Below are 16928 nucleotides of genomic sequence, written 5' to 3'. Positions count from 1 at the left end.
CACTGTGTCCAGAACCAGGTTATTCTATTTGCACTGGCTTAGCCAAGATGAACATGGACACTGAATCTCTTGGCAGATGAGCTGTAGCCTCATCCAGATTGGCCAGATTTGCTCTTAACATGGTCTGATCTCCCATTCCTCTTTAGGGCGTTTGGCTTTGATTCCATAGTTGTTAAAGCGATAAGGGTGTTTTTGATTCTTTCATTTCTAACCTGAAGGCAAGAAAGTTGACCTCCAGGCAGGTGTACGTCCATACATGGAAAGCCTATAGTATTTTTCAGTTTTAAGTGTATTGAATCATCCAAAAACTAATTAAATCAGATTGCCAATCTACAGTATAAACAGCAGACAACATTTTAACACAGTTTACCACAGAATCACAGTACTAAAATATGTTCTAGTCTTAAAGAATAAGTTCACCTTTTAGTGAAAAATAGTAAATGCACATTTTATTTTTATTTTTTTGCAGGTAAGAAAATGTGAATTTATAATTTTTGTCTGCAGGAGCCTGTAAAGCATTGCATTGCGATTGCAGATCGCTGGTGCTATGCAGGTCTTCTGCAGATCTGTCAGTATATCTGCTTGCCGGTATGGGATTTTCGAGCAAGCAGATATACTGACAGGATAAATCAGTGAACTGCCACGACACTCCACACTGGTAGTTCAGTGAGGACTACAAGCTGACAGTTGCTAAGGCTGTCGGGACTTGTAGTCTCTCATTCACAGAACAATGTGAGTGAGTGACGCGGCTGGGTGGGCAGAGCCCTGCACGGACGTGTTTTTTAAAATTTGACAGCTAACGAGGGGGGATAAGATCCTCCACTAGCTGTCAAAGCAGGGGGCAGTCTGATCGATTGTAACATGTTACAGCTTGAATATGGCTGTAGTATGTTTGAAAAGGTGCACTTATCCTTTAAAGAAGAACTACAGTATAAGCAAAACTTTCTTATTCAGTTTGGATAGAGTAAGGAAGGTTTAGACTCCCTGTCAGAATTTTTTTTTATGCCATCTGTGTCCCATTGGGGAGATTTACCTTCACTTCCTGTCCCAAAGCCAAAACGGGAAATAAGAGGAAATCCCTGCAAATAAAGGGAATCCACTGGGGCCAGAACTAGTGTCCCCATTGGAAGCTTTCCCCTCTATTACTTTTCTGGGGGACAATCCAAAATTTGTGACTTTTGCTTTCACTTTCTGTGATAATGGTAAACAGCTCCCTAATGGGGCACAGACCATAATAAAAATCTGACAGGTGTTCTAATCCCTCTCCACTCTGTCCAAAACAATAAAAAAAGATTTCCCTTTAGTTATACTTTAATCCTTAATTATTAATAAACTTGTGTTTTAATATAATGCTTTCTAAAATGTATTCTGCTAAATCCATATCTTTGTATTTTTTCCCGCATCCAGGGCTTGCTATATGAAGCTACCTGCCCAGGCAGTGCCTTCTTCACTAGCTTTCCTGAAACCAGTAAAGGTAATGATACTGATAACACTGTTCAACAAATTTTTATTTTTTGCCAGTTTTGGAAACAAAAGGATCCATTTCTTAATGAATTTCACATTCTGAGTTCAAATATAACAATGAAATTTGTCAATTGGCTCTAGTTTTTCTGTAAACGGAAAGTTTTCTACTATAGGCGTAATGACTACATAATGCACAATAATTATATAGATAGATGTCTTTCCACAAATATAAAGCAAGTGATATTGACTACATAACAAAGCCTAAATGGCATAATATATTGCATAGGATTACCAAGAAAAATTATAGCCATAAGCTAAGTTGAATCATTTTAATACTTAGGATTCTCACTAGTTTTGTCTTCAGTTTGTGTCGGTTTTGCTTCTCTTGGCTTTTCTCTTGTATTCGAGGAAAGGGCTATCTCTTACAACTGTCCAGCAATAGTCAGCAAGCATTGATGGGCTCCATTTACCTTGATATCTTCTTTCCATAGCTGCAATGTCTTGATGGAAGCGCTCTCCGTGTTCATCACTCACTGCTCCACAGTTTGGTGGGAAAAAATCCAGATGCGAGTGTAGAAAATGAATTTTTAGAGACATGTTGCAACCCAGATTTCTGTAAGTCTGGATGAGTTTTTCTACCACTTTCTTGTAGTCTGGTGTTTTATTGTTTCCAAGAAAATTTGATGTCACTGATACAAATGCTGTCCAGGCAGCCTTTTCCTTTCCACGAAAGAAACTCATCATCATGAATAAGTTTACGAATCTGTGGCCCAACAAAGACTCCTTCATTTATTTTTGCAGCACTAAGTGCTGGAAATTTGCTAATCAGGTACTTGAAACCTGCTTTATTCTTGTCCATTGCCTTAACAAAGTTTTTCATTAATCCCAACTTGATGTGTAATGGAGCTAATAAGATCTTATTGCTGTCTACAATTGCTGGATAGTTAACATTTTTTTCTCCAGGCTGCAATGACTGGCGTAATGGCCAGTCTCTTTTGGCATAGTGCATTTCTCTTGCACGACTGTCCCACTCACAGAGGAAGCAGCAGTACTTAGTATATCCACCTTGAAGTCCAAGTAGGATAGCAATCACCTTCAGGTCACCACAAATCGACCATTGATGTTCATCATAGTTGATGCACCTTAAAAGCTCTTTCAAGTTATCATACGTTTCTTTCATTGAAACTGCGTAAGCAACTGGAACTGACGGCAGCTGATTGCCATTATGGAGCAAAACAGCTTTAAGACTCGCCTTTGAAGCATCAATGAACAGCCTCCACTCATCGGGATCATAGCATACGCCGATGGCTGAGATTAAACCATGAACATTGTTACATACAGCAATATCACCTTCCTGGACAAAGAATGGGATCAGATCTTTCTGACGATGACGGTAGAAAAACGTACGAACATCACTTGCTAGGAGATTCCACTGTTGTAGTCTTGACCCCAAAAGCTCTGCCTTGTTCTTCGGAAGATCCAGGTCTCTGATAAGATCGCTCAATTCCACTTGTGTAATGAGGTGTGGTTCAGTGGGTGTGGATGGAAGAAAGTCTGGGTCATGTGAGGTTGACGACTACACGCTTCAGGTTCTTCCTCACTTGACTCAACCATGAAGGATTCTGGTGCTTTAGGAATTGGTAGCCCCTCTCCATGAGGAACTGGACGTATTGCCGTTGGAATATTTGGATAGTGCACAGATAACTTTTTCTTCTTATTTAGCCCTTTTGTTGGAGGCACCATACAAAAGTAACAATTACTAACATGATCTGTTGGCTCTCTCCAAATCATTGGCACAGCGAAAGGCATAGATGCCTTTTTTCCATTCAACCATTGCTCCAGTGCCGTCCCACAAGAATTGCAGCATATATGTGGTGCCCAGCTCTTGTCCTGGTCTCCTATCTTGCAGCCAAAATACAAGTTGTAGGCTTTCTTAATCATTCCTGTTATCCTCCTTTTTTGTGAGATAAAAGTTATTTCCCCGCAGATAAAGCAGAAATTATCTGCTTTATTCACACAAGTTCGAGGCATTACTGAGTAGCCTATATAAGCATAAAACGAAATGTAAAGACGCTGTCGAACTACAATCAGCTACAGATACTGCAGCTTTTATGCAGTGAAGTGATGCAATTAAAGGCTAATATTGCATCATCTCAGTATACATGCAATTTTATATTGGTCACCAGTATCAATTGCGCAATATGCAGCTGAAGTTGCATCATAATTTTGAATGGCTTACGTCATTAGATGGGTGAATATATCATGGAAACTAGAGCCAATCAACATTTTTTAGGGTCATTTTCGTTTTCAGCACCCCAAAATTATGTAAGATTAGCTAATTTTATGCCCAAAACTTTTTACCTGTTGAACAGTGTAATGTTAAATTGAAAACCAAGACCATGTCATCTTTCTTTTAACAGTTCTTAAACTTTGTTCACAGGATTGCTGGTCACCTGAAGTGATGAATATTTTTCAGCAATACTGCATATGTTGTCCTTTAGTTGGCGTTGTGCTACAGTACGTGTTAGGCCGGCTACATTTGTATCTTTGTGATACCTCAACTGACGAAGATGTGTATCTGCACCAGTTACTGATAAATCGTGGCCTTGCTAGCATGGTCCAAGACACAGGATACTACAAGGTAAGCAGAAAAGAAAGAAAACTTGTGCTTATCTTCACACCAATCTTAAGGACAATTTTAGTATAGTAAGTATTATGAGGTTGATTTAGAAGAATTTCTTAGAAAATAAATTGAAGATACTAGGCATAGCAACCAATCGCATCACCAGGAACTTGTACCTGTTGACCTTAGTGGTGTGTTTTGTAGTTTTTATCATAGTTAGGCCAGCCATGCATGGATCGAAATTCATCTGGTTCAACAGGGACTAGTCAAATTTCGATCCTTGTAAGGCCTAACTGGTTGTACAAAACCTGCTGTTTTTTTTCCCAAATGATCATTGAATTCTGATGTGGGGGGGGGGGAAGACTCCTGGCTGGCAGAATATAGTAGCACAGCGATAGTAATTCCCCCATCCACCTTGAATGTGTGGATGGGGGAATCGGTTTTTTAGGGGGTTTTTGAGAAGAGGGAGGAGAGACAGAAAAGGAGACGTGAGATTACCTGAGTAATGAACTGAGTCCGAGATGCGCAGGCTGTGAATCATTAGAGGGCTAAGAGGAGCGGCACGAAGCTTATGGGGGAGTCTAAGGAGCACCACCATAGGGACCGGGGAGCTGTTGGGGAGCTCTAGAAGTACCCAAAAGGGATGTCCGTTGAAGCGTGAAGGAGAGAGAGTTGGGAAATTTGTGCTGCCATGTAGTATTTGGAGGCATTAGGAGCTCTTAGGCCTCCGCTCACTCTATGGGTGTTCAAGATGTGGCGCGACACCCTGGGGTTCTTATAGGCACAAATAAAGGAGAGATGTCTATTCTGTAGCAAGCATAAAAAGGAGGTTACTCAAATTGGTAGGGTTCTTAAATAGTATAATATTTTAGGGAGTAGGGTTATTTTTACTGCGTGAATGTGCCCAATCCAGGATAGAGAGGGGAATTGCCAAGAGCGCAAAAGAGAGGTGACATGTCTCAGTAATAGGTAGTAATTGGTCGCATAAAGAGTGGCATAGGAAGGAGTCAGCTTGACACCCAGATAATCTAGCGAGGAAACCACCCGATAGGGGTAGCTCGCCTGAATGTATGTCACCATAGAGGGAGAAAGTGAGACATTCAAGACATAGTTTTTTGAGGGTTAATGTGGAGACCTGATAATGCGGAAAAATGGGATAGAAGAGATTGCAGGTTTGGAAGAGTAGTAATGGGGTTGGTTAACATTAAGAGAGCATCGTCTGCAAAAAGGTTCACCTGGTAATGTGTGCCTGCTTAGGGAATACCCGTAACGTTAGGGCTGTCCCAAAGTGTTATGGCTAAGGGTTCAAGTGCCAAGATGAATAAAATCAGGGATAGCGGACACCCCTGCCTGGTGCCTCAATATATGGGGAATGGGGTGGAAAGGTGACCGAAATATTTAACCTGAGCCGTGGGGGAGGAGTAGAGGGCGGAGATCCAAGTCAAAATTGAATTCCCAAAGCCCCATCTCTCCAAAACATAACGGAGGTAATCTCATGACATGGAATCAAAGGCTTTGTGTGACAGGAGTCACTTTGGATGGGAGGCCCATGGAACCCAGCTCACTTTAGAGAGGTGGGGAGACCCCTGTCTCAGCTCCTCATATCCCTATTATGTGTAAGTCACCCTGTGCCTGTTAGGGGTACAGGGTGATCTGTCCTAATATTGGATTGGGGGGGTTGTTGATTGTCTACCGCCATGTGGTTGCATCCCATTGTTCTATTGTGTGTCTTGCTTGGCAGTAAACTATTATGGGATGTATGTGTTTGTGTATTAGCTTAGTGGGGGGGGGGGTCTCCAGCAGCCCTCTCTCCTGATGGGACTGTCTGTTGGTGTGAAGTTTGAATACCTGTGTGTCTCTTGCTAAGTGTAGATTGCCCCGCCCTGTGTCCTTATGCAGGGAGGGGGGATTTTCCCGAGTGTATAAAAATCCAGTTCGAGTTTCAAATAAAGAGTTCCATGTTCAGACAGACTTGTGTCGTGTAGTCTTGTTTGGTCAGCTGTGGTCAATGTTCGGACAGGGAAGCGGTATTATAACGGAAGTACCCAAGCGCAGACTGGGTCAGTTCCATTACACTTTGTAAATGTCAAGGGAGAGAAGAAAACCTGGGATCTTGCGGTGGTTCAATAGATGGATCAAGTGGATCACTTTCCGAATGTTATCACTGGCTTGGCGGCCCGGCATAAAACCCACCTGGTCTTTGTGAACAAGGGAGCACAGATATTTGTTGATGCGGAAACTTAAAATCCTTCCCAAAATCTTCACATCTTCATTCAGTAAGGAAATGAGACGAAAGGCCTGTGGATCGAAAGGCCTCCTTGTGGGACTTGGGAATCATGGTCACGTGTGCTCGTAAAGAATCCGAGGAAGGTAGAGAACCCTGCTTTAGGGCAATGAAATACGCAGACAGATACAGAGTGAGAATAGTAGAGAATTTCCAGTAGTAGAGACCTGAAAAGCCATCCGGACCAGGTGCTTTTGAGGTACGGATGGATTTGATGGCTCGAGTTACCTCCAGTTCAGATATGTCAGAATTAATTGTTTCTTGAGTGGTCTGGGAGAAGGCAGAAAGGCGAAGGTCCTGGAAAAATTGGTCTGCGAGATCAACAGGGAAGGGAGGCGGTTTATCATACAACTTAGAGAGAAAGCTTGCAAAGGAAGATGTGATCTTAGCGGGGTCCGATGTCAAGTCTCCTTGGGCAGAATGTAGGTGGATCAGTTTGTGGGAGCGGGACACTGCATTCAGTTTTCTAGCCAGCATTGTACCCGGTTTGTTAGCACTGATATATTATTTATGGTTGGCCCATCTGAGGGCCTTCTCAGCTTGTTTATTTGCAAGGAGATCCAGTTCGGCTGCTAAGGAGTCATGTTTTTCTCGATTGGGGGCCGTAGGATGAGATTTACAAGTGGCATCTGCAAGAGCCAGTTACATAGTTAGTCTGGTTGAAAAAAGACAAAATTCCATCCAGTTCAACCAGTAAAAAAAAAAAAAAGTTATAATCCTATACCCACGGTTGATCCAGAGGAAGGCAAAAACAAAACCCCAGCACAGCATGATCCAATTTGCTCCTGCAGGGAAAAAAATCCTTCCTCATCCCCCTAGAGGCAATTGGATATTCCCTGGATCAACTTTACCTATAAATGTTAGTATCCAGTTATATTCTGTGTATCTAAGAAAGAATCCAGGCCTTTTTTTAAAGCAATCCACTGAGCTGGCCAGAATCAGCTCTTGAGGGAGTCTATTCCACATTTTCACAGCTCTCACTGTGAAGAAACCTTTCTGTGTTTGGAGATTAAATTTATTTTCCCCCAGACGTAAAGAGTGCCCCCTTGTCCTCTGTGAAAAGCTCTACACCAAGTTCACTATAGGAACCACTGATGTATTTATACATATCGATCGTATCTCCCCTTAATCTCCTCTTCTCAAGAGAGAATAAATTCAGTTCCTCTAATCTTTCCTCATAGCTGAGCTCCTCCATGCCTCTTTTATCAGTTTGGTTGCCCTTCTCTGTACTTTCTCCAGTTCCCCAATTTTCTTTTTGTGAATTGGTGCCCAAAACTGAACTGCATATTCCAGATGAGGTATTACTAATGATTTGTACAGGGGTAAAATGATATCTCTCTCTCTGGAGTCTATACCTCTTTTAATACAAGAGAGGATTTTGCTCACTTTAGAAACCGCAGCTTGGCATTGCATGCCATTATTAAGCTTGTGATCTACCAGAACGCCCAGATCATTCTGCACCATAAATTCCCCCAGTTGTACCCCTCCTAGTATGTATTATGCATGCATATTCTTAGCCCCCAAGTGCATAACCTTACATTTATCAACATTAAACCTCATTTGCCACATAGTTGCCCAATTAAACAGTGCATTGAGGTCGGCTTGTAAATTGGAGACATCCTGTAAGGACGTTATTCCACTGCAAAGCTCGGTGTCATCTGCAAAGACTGAAATGGATTTTTTTATCCCAGACCTATATTGTATATAAATATATTAAAAAGTAAGGGTCCCAACACTGAACCTTGGGGAACACCATTGACAACCCTAGACCATTCAGAGTATGAATCATTAACCACTACTCTCTGAATACAAACTTTTAGCCAGTTTTATATCCATTTACATACAGATTTTTCCAAGCCCCTAGACTTTACCTTACACATTAGCCATGTGTGGGAAACTGTTTCAAATACTTTTGCAAAATCCAAGTATACCACATCCAACACCACCCCTCTGTCCAAGGTTTCGCTAACCTCCTCATAAAAAGAAATCAGATTTGTTTGACAAGTTCTGTCTTTCATGAATCCATGTTGCCTGTTGCTTAAAATATTTTTTTCCAGCAAGAACTCATATGTGGTCTTTTATTAAACTCACCAGTATCTTCCCAACTATAGAAGTTAAACTAACAGGTCTACAATTACTTGGTAAAGATTTTGACCCCTTTTTAAATATTGGTACCACATTGGCCTTACGCCAATCCAGTGGTACAATGCCAGCCATTAAAGAGTCCCTAAAAATTAGAAACAATGGCTTTGAAATGACAGAGCTCAATTCTTTAAGGACCCGTGGGTGTATGTAATTTCGTCCAGGTGCTTTATTCACCTTTATTCTGTCTAAATATTTTTGGATCATATCAATTGTGAGCCGATGTGGATCATATGGAGCTGTGTCAATACCATGGCCATTATGGACAAGAACTCCCCCATGCTCCTTTGTATACACAGAGCTGAAGAAGGTATTTAATACATTAGCCTTCTCTTTGTCCCCAGTCACCCACTCTAGATATTTTGTAAAGGGCCTACATGCTCGGATCGGACCTTTACTATTAATATATTATAGTTGCTGGGAAAGTTCCCGATATCTGCATTCTCTCATACGCTTCCTTTTGGAAGCCAGCTGAATTACGTGACCTCGAATTATGGCCTTGTGAGCTTCCCAGAGGATGATCGCCAAGGAGACCGAGCCAACATCATTAGAGAAAAATGATTTAAGATGAGACTGGACCTCTAGAAAGGAGTCTTTGGAGGTAAGAAGGTGTGACGGAATGCAGAGTCCAACCCCTACCCTTCTCACCAACTCGTGACAAAGGACCAGTCAATGTCGCACCACTCTGTCACTTGCGTAACAGTGCCACTCTCAGCTGCACCCTGCACAAAGATTTTCAAGCTCGCGGGACCACAATCTGTGTGCCAGCAGCCTGAGAGCGATTGTCACTGGGTTAGGTGAATTACGCAATTAACCCTTCACACTGCCACCACCGCCTTTTTACAGAGAAGGAGGAAACTCACAAATCCTAGCAATAACACTATAATTTTAGCATAAGCGCTCTGCAACACACACTGTCACCACACACAGGTATATTCAGAGGAATATTACATATTGTAGCACTCTTCAAGAAACGGATTCTTTAGTTTGCATTAAATACTTTAGAGACCTTTTCAACGCTTTTCAAAATAGGGTTTATTACTAAAAAGGTCAAAATGGTGAAATTAAAATATTTACAGAAAAATGTGTTACAAAGACATAAAGAGAACAGTAAAGCAACAGAGAAATAAAAGAAAGGAGTTATGAAGGCAAAATACTTGCAAAGTCCTGGTTTAGCAGAGTCCAATTATCAGAGAAAAAATGTAGCCTTGGCTGTCAAGTCCGTTAAGATGTTTCTTGATTGATGTTAAATGAGAGTTCCCCTTCACTATGCCTGTCAGTCCTTTTCTATGATATTAACTACTTCCCGCCTGGCCTATAGTCAAATGACGGCTGGACGAACCTCTCTTCCCTCCGGGAGGGCGTCATGTGACATTCTTCCCAGATCGCGCTTTGCGTGTGCTTGCAAGGCCACGCTGTGGCAAGATCTGTCACCGGCTGTGTACCTCGGGCACAGCTGATGACAGATCTGCATACCGACCCCCGTTGTCAGTACCATGTGACCTGCTGTGACCAATCACAGCAGGTCACATGACAGTTGTATACAATGGATGGCTTCCTTTCATGCCATCCATTGTATACAAATATGTCTAGATGTGAATGGTCACAGTGATCACATGCACAGTCTGGGCCAGTCACAGCCCATCTGTGTCATGTGATTAGCCGTGGCCAACCACACCTAATCACAACAAAAAAAGCTGATTGAATCGATTGCATTCAGTTAAATGCTTGATTATAAGAGAGAAATTCTTTGCCATAAGCAGTCAAATTGTGTAAAAAAAAAAAAAAAAAAAAAAATACCTATCACTTCCCCAAAGTAGTACAATGTTACTATGGTAGAGAAAAAAATGTAATAAAAAATAATTAAAACATTTAAAAAAAATGCTTTTTCTCGTACTGTCACCAGTGTCCCTGATCACCGCCACACCAGTTATATGATGACGCTGTACTGCACTGGTGACAGTATGTAAAAAAAAACAATTGTGAAAGTAATTTCTTTATTTTCCAAAAAAGTATGACAAAAAAATTACAACTTTAAAAAAACTCACCATGCCCCTTATGAAATACATTTGTTCTAACATTTTTGGGCCTCAAGAAATTTGAAAAAAGATTGGCTGTCAGTACTCCAGGATTGATCAATTTTCATATATATACCATTGTTTGTGAACTCTATAACTTTCCTACAGACTAAATAATAAACACTGATTTGGGTTATTTTTTACCAAAGAAATGTAGCAGAATACATCTTGGCCTAAATGTATGAAGAGCAAAAATGTGTTTTTTTTTTTTTTGTTTTTTTTTTGATAATTTAGCAAAAAATAAAAACCCTAGTTATGATTAAATACCACCAAACGAAAGCTCTAGTTGTGTGCACAAAATGATAAAATTTTAGTTTGGGTACAGTGTTGCATAACTGCGCAATTGTCATTCAAATTTTGAGAGTGCAGAAACCTGAAAATTGAACTGGGCAGGAAGGGGGTAAAAGTGCCCGGTATTGAAGTGGTTAAAGGGATGTCACCTGAGAACAACTGACCAATCATCCGGTTTAAGGGATGGGTGCTAGGAGGTCACCAAGTTTGACCAAGTCCAAACTAGAATTTCATACTAATATTAATAACCTCCAGTATGTGCAGGTGGTATTCTAGCAACTGGCAGATTAATATTCAGATTTATAGTTCAAACCCAGGGATACCAAACACAGCGTATTTTTGTCACCCAGGAGGGAAGAGACTGCTTTCTCCCCTTTTCTACGTGCTAACAGAGCCATGTAGGACTTTGATTGGTTCGGCATGATATGCTCTATTCAAATATATACCTAATATTAATGTGTTCAGTTCCTGTTGAATTCTGTGAATTGTATGCAGAATTGGTAAATGTGGAATAGATGTTTTATGGCACACTCTGCATTCCTAGAGCTCTAATGACCTAACAGGTCATGTGTGACAGGCTGGACTGAGTTATTGTTTTACGATAGGGCAGATGAAAGTATCTTTTCAAAATAGACATTCTGCCAAGACTAATTAGCGGTTTACAGCTCTGGAGCTGGCCTCTATTTGTGTTTTATTTAAGATAAGAGGCTCTTTTGAATTTCGTTACAACTTACAGCCACAAATTCCATTTTCAAGAGGAGGGAGGAGGGGAGAAAGATGATTGTTTATGAAAAACAAAATGGCTGAGACCTTAACAAGATGGCTGTCGCTTACAGCTTCCATGTTCCATTGCGCATAATTGTTACAGAAGGGTCTCGTTGAGTCTCTATTGGTAGGATGAACGGGAAAGGCCAGAGAGGAAAAGGGAGAGGATGATGGGGTCATGGTTCGACCACAGAGAGGATGGAATGGAGATAGTCAACCTGAGAAACAGCATGCATGTGCATAAAGATATGATCGATCCTACAGAAACTATGATGGGGGTTGGGATAAATAGTTTATTCACGTGTTTTAGGATGGAGCTCTCTCTCCAAACATCTAGTAAGCCCCCTGATTGGAGGGGATTCCACATCCGGGCTTCTAGAGGGGATTCATGGGTCGTGATCGCTCTGGGAGCATAGCGTCTATCAATCGTGGAGTCAAGGGCAATGTATGAGTCCCCCATGAGGATAAGGGTGCCTACAGTGTGTTGCGCTACCACCTATAGAAGATGAGAGAAAAATCTAGATTGAAACCTGTTGGGGGCATAATAGGACACGATGTGGTTTCTTGACCATTGAGCACTCCCTGGAGTAGCAAATATCTGCCCGTGGGATCCGCTATTTCTTTGTTGCAAGTGAACAGGAGACTATGGTGGAACTCTATCAGCACTCCCCGATGCTTCTCCAGTGTGGAAGCTGACTAAAAGGTGGGGTAGTGCACGGAGAGGAATCTGGGGGAGGACGTGGAAGAAAACCTGGTCTCCTGCAAACAAACTGTCAATCTGGCTAGTCTTAAAATAATGAAAAACGTTCGACCGCTTGACAGGTGAGTTAAACCCTTGTATGCTTTGGAAGTAGAGCTTCAGAGGACTAGTGGCCATAGCGATAAGGGGAGACACAGCTTTGACCCCCCCATGGACAGAGGGGAAATGGCCCGGTTCGTAGAACACCCTAAATTGGTTTATGACTAAAGCCTGCAGGACTGGGGAAAAAGATAGAAAGAAGGAGAAAAAGAAGGGGTGAAGACCGGAGAGAGGGGAGAATGAAGAGGAAAGATAAGGAGAGAAGGAAAACAAAAGAATGCAAAGCAGAATTTTGTCACCACTACAATAGTGGACCACATCTTTAACAAGGATGTCAATCATGAGGCACTCCAACGCTGGACACGTGGTTTAGGTAGCATTAAGGGAGGGGGGAAGGGGGATGGTGAGGGAAACAAGGGAGGTTAGAGAGGGAGCACCGGGAAATATTAGCTTTACATGTGGGCCCCCTGGGGAGCACACCACGGAGTCCGCCAATCACAAGGTGCAGCACTTAATGGAAAAGTTCACAGTAAAAGATGTTACAGGAGATGGCAATGAGCTTCATAGCGCACCGGGCGGCCCAAACTGTGATGAACAAAGTAGGGTGTTCTGTAATCGGGGTGTGAGGAGGACAGGCCAGATCCGCCAGGTGGTCCTGCTCCCAGAACAGTGCTGCAAGGCAACAGGCCTGTGATGTAAATGTTCAAGGGCCTTTCGGTGGGTAAAAGTTGGTTCAAGTCCTGACATCCAGCGGGGAAGGGGCTATGGGACAGGCTAACAGGCCTAGCAGTAACCCGTTTGTGGTAAAACAGAAGAAAAATGGGAGGTAGCAGTGGGAGAACAAACTCCCGGTCACAACCAGTGATTGACCAGCAGCACAGGGAAGCTTGGTCTAATTTCAAAGAAAAAGTTTACAGCTCAAACTTAGGTGCCCGTCAGATTGGTTGGTGGCCAGGGCGGAGAGGACCCCGTTGGGGAGCAGGTTGGCTCATTAGATGGCAAAAGGTGAAGGGACTCCAAGCCGGCTTGGACTTCATCCAGGGAGCGGAGGACATGGGTGTGGCCATGAAAATAGAAGGATAATTTAAAGGGGAAGCCCCATTGATAGTGGATTTGATGAGCAATAAGAGCAGAGGTATACAGTTTCATTTGCCTTCGCTTCAGGATAGTAGATAGAGCAAGGTCGGAAAAGAGTTGGTACTGGTAGCCTTGAAAGGTGAGGTCCAGTTTTTCTCTGGCTGCCCGAAGAAGAGTCTCTTTGGTGTGGTAGAAAGTAAATTTGATAACAATATTACATGGGGGGCCATCTGATTTCTTGGGGCTCAATGCCCTATGGATGTGGTCAAACTCTATTTGGTCCATAGGTATAGCCGGTACCAGTTCTTGGAAAAGCACCGTGACTGTGGAGGTGAGTTCAGTGATGGTCTCTGGAACACCCCGGAGACGCAGATTTCCTCTGCGGAAGCAATTCTCATAATCCTCCAGGCGCAGAAAGACCGCTTCTAATTCCTTACGTAGATCAGTTAAGTCTTGTTCGTGATTTCCCATAACTGAGGCTGCAGCATCCATCCACTCTTCTAGAACGTTCGTGCGGAGCCCAGATCTCTGATCTCGTTAGTAAGTTGCGTTGCCAGCTTAGTTGTAGCAGCAGAGAGCTCCATTTGCAGCAGAGTTTTAAAGCGGAGTAACAGGTCTGCATCCCGTAAGGCAGGCTGCGGAGGTTCCATGGTCTCCTCTGGGCTATGGCTCAAGGCGGGATGCTGGTCTGAAGCTCCTGAAAGCGGCAGGAAGAGCTTGTCAGACCGATTCACTTTATGAGCGCAGGAAGCCCTGGTAGCAACCGTCTTCTTCTCCATCGGGTGCTCCGGTAATTTGTCAGGCTGTGTCTGGAGAAAGGGGGGTAATTGGTGCCCTCTAGGAAAGCGAGCTGACGGCGGATATGTCCAGGCAGCGAGGAGCGGGATTAACACGAGGCCATCTTGGTTTGCTGCTTTTTATCACAATGAATGTAATGCACTGCAATAGACAGTGACAGGTACTCTTTGCTGAGTGATCTATTAGATCCCAGAGCTCTCCTCTGCCCTTAAAAGCTTTAGATCACACCAAGATTGGTATAATCTTATGCTCTTTTCAAGCTACCAGTGGTTTGTTGACATCTAGTGAAACCATAAGTGACAAAATGCTCATTTATTCTCAGATCATAAAAGTGATCAGTGCTGTTACGGTATCTGATCAGCTCTATGATCAGCCGGCGGAAGAGCAAGCTGCACACTCGAGTCACCCCTTGGACAGAAGAGACCTCTAAGGCCACTGAAGATGGCGGGAGGGGGGCACTTGTAAAAGCAATCCAGCAGCTAGGTACCTGCTAGAATTGCTTTTACAAAAAAGTCGTCTGAAAAAAACGATACTGGGGTGATGCCTGCAGCTTCAGGCATCATCCAAGTTTTACCATGGGTATGTTGTTTAGTGTTAAGTCGTTAATAAGCAAAATAAATTAACAATAATGCTTAGTAATAAGCAGAAAAATTACAAGTTGATACTTTGGAAGGCCCCAATGGTTAAGAATTAGAAGAGCTGTGTCCATCAATGAATGTAAGAGAAAATGGGATTTTTGTTACTCCCCATAAAATCCCTTTCTCACCATAACATAGGTATCATGAAATGTACTAATCATTGGGATAATCCATTTAAGTTATTATACCGTAGCTACATTACCCCATACAAACTGTCCAAAATGTACTCCCCTATCACCCCTGTGTTGGCAACAACGTGGGAGTGTGGGAAACCTATTACAGGTCCTATGGGAATGTAAATCCATCTGTAATTTCTGGAAGGCCGTTGTCATGAGTAACAGGGATACTTGTATATCCCATTTGGCACTACTAAAACTTACTATAAATACAGTACTCTGTCCAATATAGAACCATAATATCCCACATTTTAATAGCAGGTAGACTTATCATAGCTGATGCATGGCAATCCACTAAAACGGAGGTCCGCAACCAGTAGATCGCAATGTACCAGTAGATCTCGGCCAAGTGACTGGTAGATCATGGTCAGGGCTTGCTAACCCACCATCCCAGAGCATCAAACAGAGTGCAATGCAGAGAGACTACTTGTAAAGTTGGAGCTGCAGTAGGGAGCAAGAGCTGCATAAGTTGGGATAGTAAAACCGTGACACATCTGCAGGGTTTTACAACGCCTCAACTTCACATGTGAACGAGCTCTAAGAGTGCCGCGGCTGGATGCAACTAAGGGCTCATTCACAAGTGCAGCAGACACTGATGCTCCTCTGCAAAGCAATTCAAGTTTGTTTGACAGGTGGTGAGGAGGCGATATGACCACCACCTGATTTAAACCCATGATTGCTGTGCAATGCACGTGACTGTGACATGGTAGTATGGCAATTAGAGATTTAAATCAGGTGTAAGGAGGTGACACTGTGCCCGGTGATCTTTGACTTCTCTACCTGTTCAGGTAGATCCCCACCTCTTTAAGGTTGCCTACCCCTGCAGTAAAACATTAAACATCTCAGATGTTATTAATAGAATTAAGACTCATATTTATGAAAGGTCCTTTGCCATTTCATCACATACTATGAAAACTTTCAATGCCAAGTGGTCTTGTTTGGAAAATATCTAAAACATCTGAACTTTAAGGTGGAATAATATCACTCCTATATCCATGTTTCCTTATTACGTGGTAAAAGTGCATGCTAATATATTTGAGGAATTGTTACCTTGCTTAACCTCTTGGTGCCAGCCGCACGCAAATGTGTGGCCTCCTGGCGTCTGGGCCTTGACGCCGAGCAGCCACACATTTGCGTGCAATTAAGAAAAACATATGTGCTGAGAGAGCACGCCCTGCGCGCTCTCAGCACATATGTCCGGTACTCATGGAAAGGTACCTATCTCCTCTTGTGATCGGGACCTTTCCCGATCATGTGACAGCGAATCACGGTGGTCGCATGCCCCTAAAACCCCGCCCCGCCTCCAGGCTTCTGAAACCCTTAAAGGGCCGGGAGGCGCCGGCACCAAGGGGTTAAGTTCCTAGCTCTAGCTCTTGTACTGTCTTATTCTTTTGCATTGCTTCTGTTACATATGTTTTTTTTTATCTCCATTTATATCTACTGTAGGCAGACAAAGTTATAGTCCGTGATAAGCATGTTTGAATAGATACAATTTTCAATTACTCATGTTTCAATGAACGCACCTTCTGGTATTGTTTATGTACACTGCTATTTGGGAATCTATGCTATCGATGATTTATTGAATATTTACATACAGATAGGAACAGAAGTATTTGAACACCCTTCGATTTTGCAAGTTCTCCCACTTAGAAATCATGGAGGGGTCTGAAATTCACATTGTAGGTGCATTCCCACTCTGAGAGACAGAATTAAAAAGAAAAAAATCAGGAAATCACATTGTATGATTTTTAAAGAATGTATTTGTCTTGCACTGCTGAACATAAGTATTTGAA

General features: G+C 42.6%; 1 protein-coding gene across 1 annotated transcript in view; it reads left to right on the top strand.

Moving 5' to 3' along the window:
* TDRD5 (tudor domain containing 5) overlaps positions 1-16928 on the top strand; it is a 189947-nt gene that overhangs the window by 100217 nt on the left and 72802 nt on the right. The window contains exons 10-11 of the mRNA XM_089686565.1: positions 1408-1474; positions 3905-4105. Coding sequence (XP_089542691.1) covers positions 1408-1474; positions 3905-4105 — 268 coding nt within the window. The remainder of the gene's footprint in view (positions 1-1407; positions 1475-3904; positions 4106-16928) is intronic.

The sequence above is a fragment of the Staurois parvus genome, unplaced genomic scaffold, assembly GCF_062004578.1.
Source record: "Staurois parvus isolate SC_StPar_1 unplaced genomic scaffold, SC_StPar_1.0 ptg000402l, whole genome shotgun sequence".
NCBI classification, from domain to species: domain Eukaryota; kingdom Metazoa; phylum Chordata; class Amphibia; order Anura; family Ranidae; genus Staurois; species Staurois parvus.
The sequence above is the reverse complement of the archived record's forward strand: the minus strand, read 5'-3'. Positions and strand labels throughout refer to the sequence as shown.